The 17,473-nt window shown below is 39.2% G+C and overlaps 1 protein-coding gene across 6 annotated transcripts in view; it reads left to right on the top strand.

The window, feature by feature from the left end:
- Positions 1-17,473, top strand: part of LOC128609093 (coiled-coil domain-containing protein 148-like) — a 99,727-nt gene that overhangs the window by 10,753 nt on the left and 71,501 nt on the right. For all 6 annotated transcript variants that reach the window (XR_008386186.1, XR_008386188.1, XR_008386187.1 and 3 more), the window contains exon 4: positions 15,488-15,591. Coding sequence is in view for 1 of the 6 variants with exons in the window: in XM_053627469.1 (XP_053483444.1) it covers positions 15,488-15,591 (104 nt within the window). In the remaining 5 variants the exon portion in view is untranslated. The remainder of the gene's footprint in view (positions 1-15,487; positions 15,592-17,473) is intronic.

Here is a 17,473-nt window from a genome sequence, read left to right as displayed (position 1 = left end):
CAACTGTTTGCAAACACTTCCACACAGGTGCACATGATGCATTTTCAACCGTATACATGCATGCATGGCTCTAGACTTGCATATAAGCCTGACATCAAAGAAAGACATAATGCCTATTATATAAGAACAGCCGCTCTTACGTAACTCCTAGGATTTTGGGTCCAAACAATCCCAGATCAGACAGAAAGCTAAGCTTTCCATCACTTTTGAGGAGTTAACCCCGGGGCGATAGGGATTGGGCTTGTGGACCTGCTGTGATTTAGCTGGCGAACTGAAGCAGCACTGTTTCGGAGGCTCATTATGCGTCGCTCACAGTCATTTCAAGTGCAGCTCCCTGCTGTGGCCTGATAAGACCCTGCGTATGTGTGCGTAAGGCCACAGTGCTCACAGAGACGGGCTTTCTCTACACAGATAGATACTATTTGAATAAACATTTATGTACGTGGCCTACTGATGGGATAAGACACAGGGAAGATGGAAGTACAAGAGGTGGTTTTCTTTAATTGTTGCAAAGGGGAAAGGACAATATACCCTATATATATATATATATATATATATATATATATATATATATATATATATATATATAGATATATATATATATATAGATATGAATAGATATGAATCTTTAATTACATCCTATGAATTTAAAAAAGGGCCTGACACATACACAATACACTGTTTTGTAAATATAAATATAATAACGATGCTATGAATATAACATATTGACTTTAAAATGTACTGTTATTATCATTTAATAGAAAAATTTCAAATAATAAATTAATTAAAATTGGAGTTAATATGTAAGGAGTAAAACACAATGGGACATGCTGTTATAGGATAATAATCAATGATATAGTGAGTTACTGTATAATCAACTCGAAGTTGATTATTCTTCTATAATGGCACTTTACATCAAAGTGTTTTATTCCTTCTATTTACTACAATAATTCACCAAAGATTACAATTTTAACTATTATAAAATTTCATTCATATTTAATATTGTGAAAAGCTAATATAGGTTAATGTGTTCTTAATTCAACACATTAACCTATATTTGTGTGTGTGTGTGTGTGTGTGTGTGTGTGTGTGTGTGTGTGTGTGTGCTTGCACCATTTCCTGACAGGAATTAATTTTATCCACAATAACCATCACTCACAAGCTATTAGGCTTCTGTTTTTTTTTTCTACAGGTGTAACGTGTCATGTACTGTGCAAAGCTGTGTCATGTTTCCTCTACAGTCTTTACCGAATGAACGTGACAGTTGCTGCCTGAAAATATTTGACTGTGTACATATAAATACACATGAATATACTGTATATGCTGTCTGTCAGTAGAAAGGGTCTCCCTAAAGCTCTCCACTGACCAAAGAATGTTTGGATCATTGATGGATCAGTGTCAGTACAGCAGTGACACTCTCATGCTAGACACCTACCCTGTTGCCGTACGTTTAGATACCGCTCGTCTTTTCCCACGGACTGCGTATGTTAATCATCTTTTAGCTCTTCACCAGGGTTAGCTTCTGAACACATGCTGGCGTTTGGTGATTTTTGGTTGAGGGATACAATAGGGACATTGTTTGAATGAAAAATGCCAGCAACATTGCTGAGCCTGAGAGAGATATCAGCAGTGTCATTATCATGTCAGTGTCACTGCTGTGCCGAGAATGATCCGTTACCCAAAGAATATCTTGTCAGTGATGGTCATATGGTGGTCCATTTCCAGTTATGTGCTGGATATGCACATTTCTACAAAATGACTTATCATTCTGAACAGAATGCAATTGAAGCATAGAGAAGTCAAGGCCTAAGAGACGATTGGCTCTCTGGCTGACCTGGGATTTGAATTCATAGTGTATCTTTTGATCAGAAGGTTTGCTCAAAGACATGACAGTGGCAGCTTGGTGGTGCTGGGGTTTTCTGACTTTCTGATCAGTAGCCCAGAGCCTTAACCACTGGCCACCAAGAACGTAATGAGCAAACGAAAGGAGACAATGATGTGGAAAAACTCCCAATGAACTTTAGGAAGAAACCTTGGCAGGAAATGATACTCAAAATCTATGTAATTACTTGGTAAATTATATAAATAAACCTGTACCCTCTCCCTGAATTACTAATACACTCAACCCTTAGGCACAAGCCTGTATTTAGGAAGCACTGTCACAGGGGTTACATTTACTGCAGAGATTTATATGGGGAAAGGACAATATACCCAACAGAGTTACCCACTCACTTAATGCTTAAACATAATTTGTAAATGTTTGTATAGACAGTATATATAAATGAATTACGTCCTATGAATGAATTATTATTATTATTATTATTATTATTATTATTATTTAAAGAGGCGGACACATACACGATACATTGTTTTGTAAATATAACAATGGTGCTATAAATATAACATATTGACTTTAAAAATGTATTGTTATTATCCAGTAATAGAAACATTTCAAATAATAAAGGAATTAAAATTGGAGTAAATATGTATGGTGTAAAACACATATTGCTGCTATAGGATAATAATCAGTGATATAGTGAGTTACTTTTACTAACTCAAAGTTGATTATTCTTCTATAATACCACTTTACATTATAGAAGTGTTTTATTCCTTTTATTTACTCCAACAATTCGCCAATGATTACAATTTTAACTATTATAAAATTTCATTCATATTTAAAATTGTGAAAATTTGTAAAACAAGTTAGTTCCTGTTATCGTTTATGTTATACCAGTAGTTGTTTTTTTTCCTTACCAGCAACTTATTTTTTTCACTCACTTGAAGTTAATAAGACAAATAAACTCATCCTGTTCTTGAGGATCTACATAATGCAATGCCCGCTGTCCTGAAGACTTTCCTGTGGTAGAAAGCCTATAGGTGCAGCTTTGCCTATGACTGTTCCAAATTGCTGACATTGAAGAATCCTTCGCTAAATACTAAACAACAGAAAGCTTCTCCATATCAATGAGTGATTACACATTGTTGAATGATACATTTTTAATCCGTTTATTAGTTTTTGTTTATGTATTGTATTATGAATTAGCTGTTACTGTAGAAACGATAATGTTTCTGGTGGCTCACTGGTTAAAGGCTCTGGGTTACTGATCAGACGATCAGGAGTTCAAGCCCCAGCACTGCCAAACTACCACTGTTGGGCCCTTGAGGAAAGCCCTTAAGTCGTTCCGGATAAGGGCGTTTGCCAAATGCCATAAATGTAAATGTATCGAACAAGCACATTGATATAAACTTGTGATTTATCTTTCAGCCGGCACTACTATCAGAGATTCTGCTAGAGAAAATCAGATTCAAGAATCTGATTAAACATTTCTGTGATATTATCATATTATATAATATTATAAGAGGGAGGAGTGAAAGTGTGGACATATCCATGGTTCCTTGGCATTTAAGGCTGATGAGTCTATAGCAAACAAGGTTAGCAAAATTAGCACGGATAACTCAGAAGCGATATTCATATTTTATGTGAATCATGAAAAAGAAACAGATTTCACAAGTTCACACACTGCGATTACACAGAGTGTGTGATCATATGTCACTGTTTATCATTACCATATATTTATCTTACTCACCTTGTTTGTATATACTGTACACATTTATGAATTACATATTGCTTCCTGAATCTATTACAAGGCCTGCTCGTAGATTCTTGACAGTTTGATAATCACCTGAATTAAAGGGGAAGACAATTGATTGTTGCTGAGTGAATTATAGTACTGCTGAGGTACATTTATCTGATCTGATTTAAAGGCAACCTCCACCACGAAACACATCCAATATGTTTATTTAGAAATTTTTGTGATGTGCTTGGTGATTTAATGGTTGCTGCTGTTTCATTATTCCTGTGAGAAGTTAGGAGTTGTCTGCCACGGTGACATCAGAGGTGCACGTTGTTGTTGCTAACACGGTTACAGTGACATTTAATAGATGAAAAAATTTCAGTGATCTCAAACATTAAGGATAACGGTCAGGTTTTTGCTGTTAGTTCAAAAAACAAAAAAGCAAGATCTTTTCTCACTCACCGTTTTTCAGCAATGTCATATTAATGAGACATTGTGGAGACAGCAAACGTTAGACTCAAATTTCCAGAAAACAATGCGGCTATATGCAGATGCAGCAGAGACTTGGCTTGCTTATTTAGCGATCTATGCGATGACGAGCGTGATGGCATTTACAGTGGTATTAGCATGAATTTTGAAGCTTTGGAAGCTGATCTGTTTGAACAGAATGATAAGAAGGTGAGAGAGAGTTAACCAGACTAAAGGACTAAAGTTCTGCTGAAACAAGTTTAATTGAAGATCACATCCATCCATCCATCCATCCGCTTTCTGTACCACTTGTCCTACACAGGGTTGTGGTGGAGACTGGAACCTATCCCAGGGACTCTGAGCACACCCTGGACGGAGTGTGATCATCACAGAGCACAATCGCACACACATTCACACACTACAGACAATTTGGAAATGCCAATCAACCTACAATGCATGTCTTTGGACTGGGGAAGAAAACCGGAGCACCTGGAGGAAACCAGATTAAAATGCAAGTCTTTCAGGGTGGATGTTTCCCTATAGGTCCTTAGTGCTGTTCACAGTCTGTTGGTTTTGTCCTGAATGATCCTTTCAGATGATGGGATTAATGCACTGGAGTGTTTCCTCAGCCTGTACAGATGTAGCACTTCTGTAGGATGTTGTGATGGACTCCGTGATGACTGTGTTAAACAGGACCAGTTTTCCCTGTGGGACGATATTGCATGGACACAGTAAAGATGTAGGCACATTGGACAAACTGACTGATGTTGCTCAAGGGAAAATGAGATATGAAAAAAGAGAGACTAGTGTGTTGTGCATTGGGAGTTTGCTTCATTATTCTTGCATCCACAGTGTACAGTAAGCCCACTGACATTCCATTTAGTCACATTAGTGTTATAACGCATTTGAGTGTAGGAGCTGAACATCCATAACTTATATAAATTGAAGCATAGGACATTTGTCAGCCATTGCTGGAGGCCTGCCTCATCATCTCTGTCCTCATTTTCACCCAGACTGCTCCCACATGCTGTAATTGGAAGATCTCTGGACAACACAATTATCTGACTCTGTCACCTCTGTCACATTTGGTTTTACTATCCTTCTGAGGACTTGGAATAATTATTAATGCAGCTTTACCTAAAGCAAAACCTGACCTTAACCTCAGTAACAAAAGGTAAACACTTTGGCTAATTTAGGTTTGTAAAATAAAAGTTGATTTATTTTCCTCTCATGAGGACCAACCAAATATGACCAAAACATCAAAACTGTCAGATATTCCTATCCTTGTTGGGATATTTGGTCCAGACAAAGATATAACTCATGCCCACACACACAAACAAAAAAGCCGAACAAACCTCTATTCAGTAGTGTTCAGGGTGCAGATTCATCCCACGATTAATGATTGATTCCTTGTTTGTGTTTGCTTTTCTTGACTTTTTGGAATTGTGTGTGTGTGTGTGTGTGTGTGTGTGTGTGTGTGTGTGTGCATGCATTATGGTAAGTTTAGCTGTTTTTAACACCTTATTTTTTAAAGAAATTAAAAAAGCTTTAAAGTTTACTCTTTAAAAAAAGTTTTACTCCTGTAGCCTATGTGCGTCTTTGTAAAATGTTACAATAACAAGGAGTGTTTTTGTGTGTGTGTGTGTGTGTGTGTGTGTGTGTGTGTGTGTGTGAATACGTCCAGTGTGATAAATCATATCTTCCTTCCTCTGTGATTGTTCCAATCACCCCGCTGATAGAGTGCGAGGTCATGAACTCTTGCACAGTCAGATCCTTTACTGGATCAGAGGGCAGCCACAGGCTATGATGACATCATCAAGGTTCCCCTCTTGTGTGTGTGTGTGTGTGTGTGTGTGTTTGTGTGTGTGTGTGTGTGTGTTGTGTGTGTGTCCTAGCCCACAGGGTGATGTAATGCGACTAGTGCAGTAGTGCAGTAGTTAGAGGGAAGTTTCATGCTTGCTTCCCGCCTGCTGGCTAACCTCTTGCTTATAGCCTGGCTAGCCCTTGTGGTGAACAGGGAAGCAGCCTTGTGTGTAAGTCTCCTCCTGCCAGTACATAGCCTCTCCTTTAATAAGACTCCTGCCAGGCCTCCCTGTGGCCACACACAGTAACTGGGTGCATTGTGGCTCCAGGCTAACTTTGGTGGGGAATCTTGGAGCTGCAGTTGTCCCCAGAGGTTGTCTATGACCAGCCACTGCCCTGCTGCCTTGTGGGTAAGTCTATTAAGACAAAGGTTAGGAGAGCACAAACTGAGAGAAAAGCAATGTGTTGGCAGCACACATTAGGTGGTCCTTCAACAGACCGGTGCTCCGGCAGCCTCCTGCAGCCACGATGGGGGACTGGTCATCCTGGGATCCCCCTTGCCACCAGGATGTTTCTCATCATGGAGAAGATGATGGGGGGACTTTGCACCCCCTGTAGCACTGTAAAAAAAATCCTCTTTGCGTAAGTCACCACCTTTGACCACAGTGTACAATATCTAGCTTTACATCTGGTTGAAGTCTGGCAGCGATGCGGCATCTGGCAATGGGAAAAGAGGAGAATGGCCTGGGAGCTCCTAGTTTACAACCCTGCATGTCAGCGGAGCAGGGTAAAGGTCGCTAGCAGCTTTTCTCAGACCTCCGTGTGACTGAGCAACCCTAGTTAGGGACCGCACTGCTCACCCCAATAGGGGAAGGGCCTAAAAAAGGTGGCCTAAAAATTGTCCACTCTACAATCTCCTGGGTAGTTTACCATGTCTACTGGGAATTCCATCTTGTGATCAAAATACAAAAATGATCCATTTCAAACTGGCAACATGGTAGGGTCAGGACCCTCCTGGATAGTGATGGCAATAGACCTCACAGAAGGACTGTGCTGATTGCTGAAGAACTGAGATCTTCAGCAAGACTTGGTGGCAACAGGCACTGAGGTTTCTGTGAGCATAGTATGGCGCATACTAAACTCAGAAGTTTTCATGCCAGAACTCCAAGACATATGAAATCCGAGGAGAAAACGTCATGCCGTCTGTAAGGAAGCTGAAGCTTGAGTGTCATTGGATCGTCCAACAGGACAATGATCCCAAGCATACCTCAAATTCCACCAAGGCTTCATTGCAGAAGAAGTCCTGCAAGACTCTACAGGGCCATCACAGTCACCTGACTTGAACCCCATAGAAAATCTCTGGTGGGATTTGAAGAAAGCGGTTGCAGCACGCAAACCCAAGAATATTACTGAACTGGAGGCCATTGCTCATGAGGAATGGACTAAGATTCACGAACGCTGATAGAAGATATGCATCTCATTTGCAGCAGGTCATAACAGCAAAAGGGTGCTCTACTAAGTACTAAAGATGCTTGCCACGAAGGGGTTGAATAATTTTGAAACTGGAGAAATCATTATAAGTTGTATTTCAGTTGAATTTGGGGAAACCACGTGAAGCATTTGTTGCAGTTGTTGAACTATTGAAATTGTCTTTGTTTGATTTGGTCATTGCAAACAGCTGAAAGCCTGTAAATTTTGATAATAAACCTGATTTGCAATTGAGGTCGAATGATTTTGATGCAACTGTATGGCCATAGGAGCTACTCAATTACACCTCTAAAAGTGGCAGATGGATTGACAATCTTAAAAGATCAAAAACAGGTTTTGGCAAGGTGGGCTAAACATTTTGAAGCACTTCTCAACCAAAACTCACCAACTGATTGCTCCATCCTGGAGGAGCTGCCTAATTGGCCACCCATTCAAGTCCTTGACCAAACTTTCAAGAGTTGTTAGCAGCCATCAACTCCCTGAAAAATAACAAGTCCCCTTGCAGTGATGGTATCCCAGCAGAGCTCCTCCTCAAACATGGTGGGTACTTGTGTACCAGGATGATCCACCAATACACCCTGCAGGTCTGGGACCAGGAGAATATCCCTCAACAATGGAAGGATGCCAACATTGTCACTCCTCAAGGGTGACAAATCCATCTGTGGCAACAGTCATGGCATATCACTGCTTGCTGTTACAGGCAAGGTCCTGGCAAAAGTCATGCTATGCAGGTTGATGGCAAACCTAACAGAACATATGTTGCCAGAGTCACAGTGTGGTTCCAGGAAGAACCAGAGCAATGTGGACATGATTTTCACAGTAAGACAGCTACAAGAAAAGGACATTTTCATGGCATTTGTTGATCTCTCCACAGCTTTTGACACTGAATCGAGAGCTAATCTGGGACATCCTGATAAAATGTGCCCAGGAAAATCTGTGAACATCCTCTCACAGATCCATGATGGGATGGTGGCCTGTGTGACCATAGTGGGACAGGAATCGGTGGCTTTCAATGTATGCACTGGAGTAAGACAAGGGTGTGTGTTGGCACCAGTGCTCTTCAACATCATCCTCCAATGTGTCACGAAGCTTCTTCATGACAAGCTGGAAAGCAGTAGTGGAATCACTGTAGACTTCAGGCTAGATGGAAAGCTTTTTAATATCTGAAGGCTCCAGGCAACCGCCAAGGCCTCAGCAGTGCATGTCCTTGATTTGCAAGGACCTACAATCATATGCTGATTATTGCGTGCTTGTGGCTCACACCCCAGAGGAACTGCAATCCATTCTTCTCATGGCCATAAAGGCCTAGAGCAGACTAGGCTTGTCAGTCAACACTATCAAGACTGAGGTGATATACCAATGGAGGTCCGGTCCCCCCACCCACTATGCCTGTCTTCACCATAGAACATCAGCCGGGCAGCATCCTGTCAGAGGGCTGCAACATTGACCACGAAATCCACAACTGGATAAAACAAGCCTCTGCAGCTTTCGCCAAACTCAGATGAAAGGTCTTTCAAAACAAGCACCTCCAGCTGCACACCGAAGTTTCCATCTATAAAGCCGTCTGTATCACCACTCTCACTGTATCTCCTATACAGCTGTGAAGCCTGGGTCACATATAGCCTCCATATACTGGAAAGCTGGTGGAATACTTCCATATACGATACCTACAGCAGGTATCGTATATGTATATCGTATCACCACTCTCACTACAGCAGGTATCGTATCGTATATCGTATCACCACTCTCACTGTATCTCCTATACAGCTGTGAAGCCTGGGTCACATATAGCCTCCATATACTGGAAGGCTGGTGGAATACTTCCATATAAGATACCTACAGCAAATCTTTGGGATTACATGGTGTGATCATGTACCACATTCTGAAGTGCATGCGAGGACAAACTGCAAGAGCATGGAGGCCATGATCACTGAATACCAGCTGCGCTGGATTGGGCATGTTATTAGGTTGCCTCCAGATCGCCTGCAAAGGCAAGGCCTGTATGGACAACTTCATCTGGGCCACCGGTCTGCAGGGGGTCAGAAGAAACGGTACAAAGACCCAGCAAGTCCACTAACCCAGACTTCACATGTCCAACAGGCAATAAAATTTGTAGATCATGGATTGGACTCTATAGCCATCAAAGAACACACTGTTAATGAGGAGGAATTTCATCATTGGACACGATGGACTACCATAAGTAAAGTAAAGTAAAAAGTCTGTGTGTGTGTGTGTGTGTGTGTGTGTGTGTGTGTGTGTGTCTGTGTTTGTGTTTTCCATCTCGTTATTTTATGTTTGACCTTGTGGAAACATTTGGCTGGTCCTGATGAGGAAAATTGGTTATATTTATAGCAGGATTCCTCAGATGGCATCAGTGAAAATAACCTCTCAGCATAGTTTAGCGCAGGGGTCAGGAACCTGTGGAGCCGGCAGTTATGATGGGAATTCTGCCTCTTTTCAGTGAGTCATATCATTTGGCTCAGCTCACCAATAAGAGTTGACTACTTTTGGCTCCCAAATTGCTCACTGACATTTGTTTTTTCCTTAACAAAGTTTGCTATCTTTTAACCATTATATTTGGATTCACATTTGGATTAACATAAACAACAGGATTAGCAAATCATTTTCCTAATATTCTTCCGCTCTACCTTGTAATGATCAAAATAACATTGCGTTGCATTATGTCTTTGTTAAATCTATTTAAATAATCATGAAATCAGCAAGGCACTACAATATGCATTAACACAGTAAGCATGCATTAGTGTTATTGTGCTGCTGGGTCTGTGCTTCATTAATAAGATTCATTTCCATTTATCCTGATAACTCTGCACCTCTCCTGTGCCATTTACCTCTCCTAATATACAATGCACAACATACTGTACAGTACATATTGAACAAGTAGCAGTGCAGACGTTCCTCCATCATGCTGCTTCATCCACACAGCTGAGAATAACAAACACACGTCTCAACGTTCACACCAACAAACAGTTCAGATATTGAAAAGAGATCTCCAACAAAGCATTTTGACTAAATTACTGTACAACAGTAATGGCAATGCCGACAGTTCATGTATTTGACTCAGCTTTCTGTGTTTGACTAACAGAACCGAACCAGAGTCAATAGCTGGAAGCTATACAAATTATAACAAAATAGCTCTGGATGTTTCTTAAAGACAAACAGCGAAGCCTTCAATAATCTGTTTATATTGTTGAAATAAAGAAAAAGTCTAATTCTATGGATTGCACTTTATTGTTGGTAGTTAGTAACAATAACCACTAGATGGCACTTCACTGAAAAAGCTGCACTTCTTAAAAATGTAAATGAGCTACACACGTTACAACACACAGTGATCATTTTACTGTGTAAAGTGAGAGTAATGAGCAGCAGAGAATTGCCTTTTATTCAGTCCATACAGGATTTTGTGGAGTTTTTTTTGTGGGTAATTGTTCCGGCCAAAAATGCTTGCTTTTGCTGCGGCTTTTTTCAACATTTTTCAACAGTTTTTTGTGCTTTTATCCCCCAGAAAACTACTTGAATTGGTGAAATTGCAATTGCACTAAATTGTTTTGCACGGCCTTTCACAGTGATGTTGGTTGGTAAACAAGACATTTTAGTTGTACTCGTGTTCGATGCACGTGAATCGAAGAGGGCTTTGGCTGAATGCGCATTGTGATGATATCACGTGCTATGTCCTGACCCAAATCTGTGGAAATTCTGCGGTAATTTTGAAAAATTGTACGCTCCTCAGAATATTGCCCAGTTTGCTTGATTTTGTGCTAATTTCTGCGATCGCAAAATCCTGGAGGGACTGATTATTAGATCAATCCAATTAATATTCTGGCAACTTCTAGAGTTTGTTTATTCAAACAACACAATATATACACTTTTTTTTTTTCAAAGACACACCCATATTCTTCAACAGATGCAAATTTCTCACTTCATTTGAGCTGGAATTATTTTCTTGGTTAGCACGTTTGCCTCGGACCTCCAGGGTTGGGGGTTCAATTCCTGCCTCTGCCCTGTGTGCTTGGAGTTTTCAAGTTCTCCCTGTGCTTCAGGGGTTTCCTCAGAGTTCTCCACTTTCCTCCCCCAATCCAAGGTAAATAAAATGCATGTAATACTAGAATTTGTTTTGGCTCATACAACGTTCTGAGACCAAATCCAGCTGTGCATTACAAGTACTTGTGCTATATTATTTTAAACATTTTGAAACATAGTCACTGGAAAATTATAGGTGCTATATAACTCCACATGCAGAGATAGACGTTTTCATTTTGGAACATTACAAAGTACTTGTTCATGGAAATGAGGTTACAGCATCTCAGGTCTCAGCTGGTGTTAAAAAAATTATTAGAGTCGTCATAGGCTGAGCCCGAAACGATTCCGAGTATAATTTAACCTGAGTTTATGACAAGATTGAGACCACTGATTTGCAGTCTCAAGACAAGACTGGTCTCAAGTACCACAATGCTAATAATTAGTACAGAGTAATTTATTTGCATGCAGACAACAAAGATGTTATTTGAAATAAATGAATCCATTCATTCATGAGGTAAATCAGATGTGTAGGAGCAAAGGGAAGAAGTGAACTGTGCAGAACTGGGAGTGGGAAACACTGGTGTAGTGGGGGTTGACAGAATGTCAGACTAAATAAATGTCAGACTAAATAACTACAGAAACAACAGAACTACAGAAGCACACAGATTCTTACAAAGCACACAGCACATTTATGAAAAGCAATGATGGTAAATATTCAGTGTTTTATATCCAGTCTTTTACCAGCAGTGCGGCACTTTTATTCTTTAGGCCTATTGTCTTTATAGTGTATGTGTGTCTATAGTATGTGTAAATATACACACCAGTACAACCTGTCGTGACTTGAAGGCAAAAGTCCTAGACGTGAAATATGACATGGTATTCTAGAGTGGTGCTTGATAGTTTGTGAACCCTTTAGAATTTTCTACATTTCTGCATAAATTTGACCTAAACAAATTTTGTTGTGTTATTTGAAGTGTTTTTGGATTCATTTTTAATGTATATCTTTTATTTACTTTAACATTTATTAATAGTTCATGTATATTAATATTTATATATTTATTTCATTTGAAAAAAGTACCGTACATTTTCATGGTACACTCAGTACTGTTTATTTCTGTAATAAAGTTCAGCAATAGTTTAACTTCAGTATCAGTATCATTCAGTATCAATTTAAAAAAAAAAAACTGTCATTTGATTAATCGGTTATCGGCAGGTACTGCCCAAATTAGTTATTGGTGTCATTAAAATCCACTATTGGTCGACCTTGAAGAGTGACTTTGCGAAGAAAGAGAGAAAGAGGGAAGTGACACTGAGAAAGTAAAAGATAAGAGTGAGAAATTAACAGAAAAGAAAAGAAAGGAAGAGCAATACATAAAGACATTTTTTATAACCTGGAACTGAAATGGACTTCATTGGGATTATATAGTTTTGCAAATGTATTTAGAAATGAAAACCATAAAATTTGCACAAGTATTCACCCCCCCCCATTGCTGTGAAACCCTTAAATAAGTCATGTTGCCACCAGAAGTTACAGATTTAGTTAAATGCAGTCAAGCTGTGTGCAATTTAAAAAAGTGTCACATGATCTCAATTAAAATGTACCTGTTTTTGGAAGGCTCAAGAGTTTGTTAGAGAACATACCTAAACGAAGAGCTGTCACGATCTCGCCGGCAGATGGCGCTGCGGCAGCGATGTGCAAGGAGAGCTGGAGGGCGCGCAGTATTACATGTTTTAAATGTGTAATGGTGCCACGCAGTAGTGTTTCCATGCCCTGCTATAGTTTCATGTTTCACGCCTCGGTTCTAGTTAAATGATAAACAGGCTTAACCACGTTTAAGTACGTTATGTATGTGTTAGCCACTTTCATGCTAAGTGGCCTTGCTCTCGTGTCCTGTTTTGGTTTCACGCCTTGAATCTCGCTTCATGCTACGGACCGCGTATCTCTGCTCATGTTTATTGACTTTGTGTTTGGAATAAAAACTTTGATCTGCATTTGCTTCCGCTTCCACGTCCGTTTCGTAACAAGAGCATCATGAAGATCAAGGAGATGTCAAAATTGTTCTGGAAAAATTCTGCAAAAATACCAATCAGTGTTTAGTTGTTAAAAAAAAATCACAAATCACAAAAAACCAAAGGTCAGATAAGAAGGGAATTATATAAAGATCCATGATATATAAACCCAATGAAGTCCATTTTAGTTCCAAGTTGTGACACTACAAAATGTGGATAAGTTCAAGGGTGATAAATAATTATTCAAGGCACTGTATATTATTTATCTATAATACAAAAAAAGAAAGTATTTGGACACAATTACATGTTTACATAAAGACAAATTGGTTACCAAATAAAAAGAAAAACAGTTCATTTGAATAAAGTGGTGAAGGGATGTACCTTGCCTAGCGTACTGAATGTGAGAGGACCGTAAGAAGAGGTTTTCATTTCCTATATTAAAGCCTCCATAAAGTAGGCTACTAGTAGAGCGCACATACACTGCACACAACATCAATAAGTGACTACGCTAGACCTTGAGTTGTTGTTCACTGTGTGCTCTGTGCAAGTCATGTCAAGGCTTAGATCTGATTACCTTTAGCTTCCAAACAATAAAATGACTATTGACAAGGCAGCCTATTAATAAGTGGCTGAGTAGTAACACAAATTGGCCCAGCGGCTCATAATTTAACCACAACAATGGTAATATGAAACCAAAATGAAAACACACTCAGTCATTTTAGCTGTACTCCTTCCATGCCTTCCTTCCACTCTGCTAAAACCTCCTGGCTTCGGGTTCTCAGTGGACAAAAATTACAAGTCATCATGTTACATCCATTACCATCTCTCTCTGCTCACATCCACAAGAAGAGGACACATTTATTAATCTTCAGCAGTTTGTTTATGGCATTTTACCTTTCCACTCTTTCTTTCCCCCTTATGTGTCTGTTCTTTTAATGCAAAACCTAGCTACATTACTGTAATGTAAATTAACATTCACATTCAAGTAGAAACTAGATTTGCATTGCCCAAGGGGCTGAAGGTGGAAAGGAGAGAGAGAGAGAGAGAGAGGGAGAGAGAGAGAGAGAGAGAGAGAGAGAGAGAGAGAGAGAGAGAGAGAGAGAGTAAATATAGAATAAAATAAATAGCACGCATGAGAGGTAAAATTGAGGTAAAAAGTAAAGAAAAGGAAAGATAAAATACTGAGAAATATAGTCTTGTCTTGTTAGTATAGTGAATAGCTTCTCTTCCTGTCACGCAGAAGACCTGGATTCAGCTCCCTGACTGGGAGACTTTTCAGTGTTGGCTCGGTGGTTAGGGCCTTACAAGGTGGCATGATGGCACAACAGGTAGTGTTGCTGCTTCACAAGTGATAATGAGAACCTTGAACAGGTGTGAGATAAGAAAAAAAAGACATGGAGAAAGAAAAAGTGAAAGTGAATAAGAAAAAAACCCCCCAAAGCATACAAAAGGGGGAAAGGCAGAAAGAAAGAAAGAAAGAAAGAAAGAAAGGGACAGTGAGAGAGATCATGAGGAATAATAAGAAGTGGAAGAGCAACAGAATGAGAGAGAAAAAAGATAAGAAAAAAGCAAATAAATCTGAAACAGAGAACAGAAGAAAGTAAATAAGAGAGGAAAAAATCTAAGCGAGGAAGAAATAAAATAAAATAAAAGCGTAAAGACGATTAAAGTTAACGTTCATTCATACATCATGTTCATTCCCATACCGGGAACACACTCCACCGCACTGTTGTGAGTTATTCATTGTGTAGCTGTGTGTTAATTGTGCTGGAAATTACAGATCAGGATCTGTACAATAAAATAAATCATTTAAAAAAGGAAACAGTTCACGAAACACAAATTCACATTTCTCAGCTTGTTAGGACGTTTGGGGACAAAGCAGAGGGTCAGTCATGATTTATTATCCCTGGAACGGAGAGGGTTAAGGACTTTGCTCAAGGGCCCAGTAGTAGCAGCTTGGCAGTGCTGAAGCTTGAGTCCTGACCTTCTGATCAGTAACCCTCAAACCCCTTTTCACCACTGAGCCACCACTGCCAAGTGTACTGAAGTGTATTGAGACGATACTAGAGTTATGCTGTATTTGATGTCTGTATGCTCTGTATCAGATACAGAAGAGTCTGCGTGTGGTTCAAGAGAGGAGAGAGAGTGGCCTGCTACGTCAGCACAGACATGTGTGGACTGCCGAGAACCACAAACTGAGCCGAACCAGGTAACACACCTAACCATACACTCGTCCCTTTAGTCTTACATCATTGCACTGCTCTTATAGTGTCCAGACGTCTGAATCTGAGTCCATCAGTCCAAAAGAATAAATAAAAACACTTTTTATTACATTTCTCAAACAAGATAATGGAAAATACATACACTGGGGTCCAAAAATCTGAGCTCACACTGAAAATCTGGGAATTTCATTGGTCGCTTCCACCTGAGAGAGACACATCCTGTTATGACGGACATTCAATCAGTCTGGACTAGGGCTGTGACGGTGGCAATTTTTTTTTTTACTTTATTTCTTTTACAAGTGCAGTATACCACAAGCCTATAAAACTTTTAAAGAAATACCAGTTGGATGGTAACCTGACTAATATGTCTAAATATTAAATAAAATAAACAATGCGGTTGGGTGACATGCCAACCCATGGAGATGGATGCTGAGATTTGTAGGCTAGTGTTTGCACGTTTAACACTTTTTTTTTCTTCCAACAAAGCTGACATACGGCTTCATCCAAATTTATTGGTCCACCTCTCTTGTCTCGGCTTGGTTTAAAAGACACACCTATCTGCTGGAGATGTCAGTTGGAGGATGGTGACATGAACCAAGCTTTTTGGTACTGCATTAAAATCCAGTATTTTTGGATGAGAGTTGAGCATTTCATTTGTGATGTCTTGGACACTCAGATCACATTATGTCTATAGACAGCTGGGTAGACCTGGGGCATGTGGTAGGAAATGGGGAAAGCTCATCTCTTTTCTGGAGGGCTCAGGTTGAGGACCATGTGGAGACAGGCATGTTTGTGCTTGTCATTTGTTGTGTTTTGTTTGTGTAGGTCTTGTTAATTATTTTTGCGTCTGTATGGTATTTTTGTGAATTTGACTTTGACCACAGTGCTGCTCATTGGAGGTGGGTTTAGGGGGTTGGAGTTGGGGATATAACAGGGTTCATTGGGTTGAAACGGATTCTGTGTTTTGTTCATTTTTATTACCTGTTCAAATCAGGAAAAAGTTTCAATAGGAAATCTGGGATTTTTTTTTTTAAACAGAAGGTTTTTATAATTTTGAAATATTTAAAACAAAGAAAGTAAACGTTTAATATCTTGAATATGTACTATTCAAGATTCTGCACTATTTCTAGGTCCCTATTTAAATGCAAGCATACAGTATTACAAGTATATGTGATATTAACCATTTTAACAGCTTTGTACAGAAGGTCAGATTTCCTCATGTCTAATCTCCTCTACTGAAGCATGTGTTCAGTCAGACAACATGCTGATGGGTTTGATCTAAAATGGATCATAAGGTTTTGCACAATCTGGTGGAGTGCATGCCAGCTCGAGTGCAACTGTCGTTAAAGGGGACGTACGCAATACTAAGAAACTCTGAAATTCACCTAAACATTTCAAAGATTTTACTTTTCACTCGAGTCATTGTCAGCAATATAATTTGTAATGAAAAATGCATTAAATTAGAAAAGAATGCAAAATAGAAGCATTTTCACTAGAGGTCTCAGACTTTTGGATCCCACTGTATATTGATGAATTATTTACCGGAAGCAGTAGTGATGATAAAGCACAGGTGTGTTTACTAATTGATGGACTATCAGAATAAATTTGAATAAATCATATTGCATTAAAAACAGTGATGAGAGAACAAGATATTCAAAGTGAACTGCAAAAATGATATACTTTTATACTTTATTTATTTATTTTTTCAGATAAATGTAAAAAAAAAAAAAAAAAAAGACTTACTTAAGTAATTTCAAATGCAATAATGTATTTCTGAATAATGTAACCCGAGTAAAATCTTCTTTTATTTAGTATTTTTGTTTGTTTTATCTTCCTATGATTTATGATAGGTGACATAAAACCTGAATA

Source organism: Ictalurus furcatus, chromosome 6 (genome assembly GCF_023375685.1).
Source record: "Ictalurus furcatus strain D&B chromosome 6, Billie_1.0, whole genome shotgun sequence".
Taxonomy (NCBI): Eukaryota; Metazoa; Chordata; class Actinopteri; order Siluriformes; family Ictaluridae; genus Ictalurus; species Ictalurus furcatus.
This window is presented reverse-complemented; position numbering and strand designations above follow the sequence as displayed.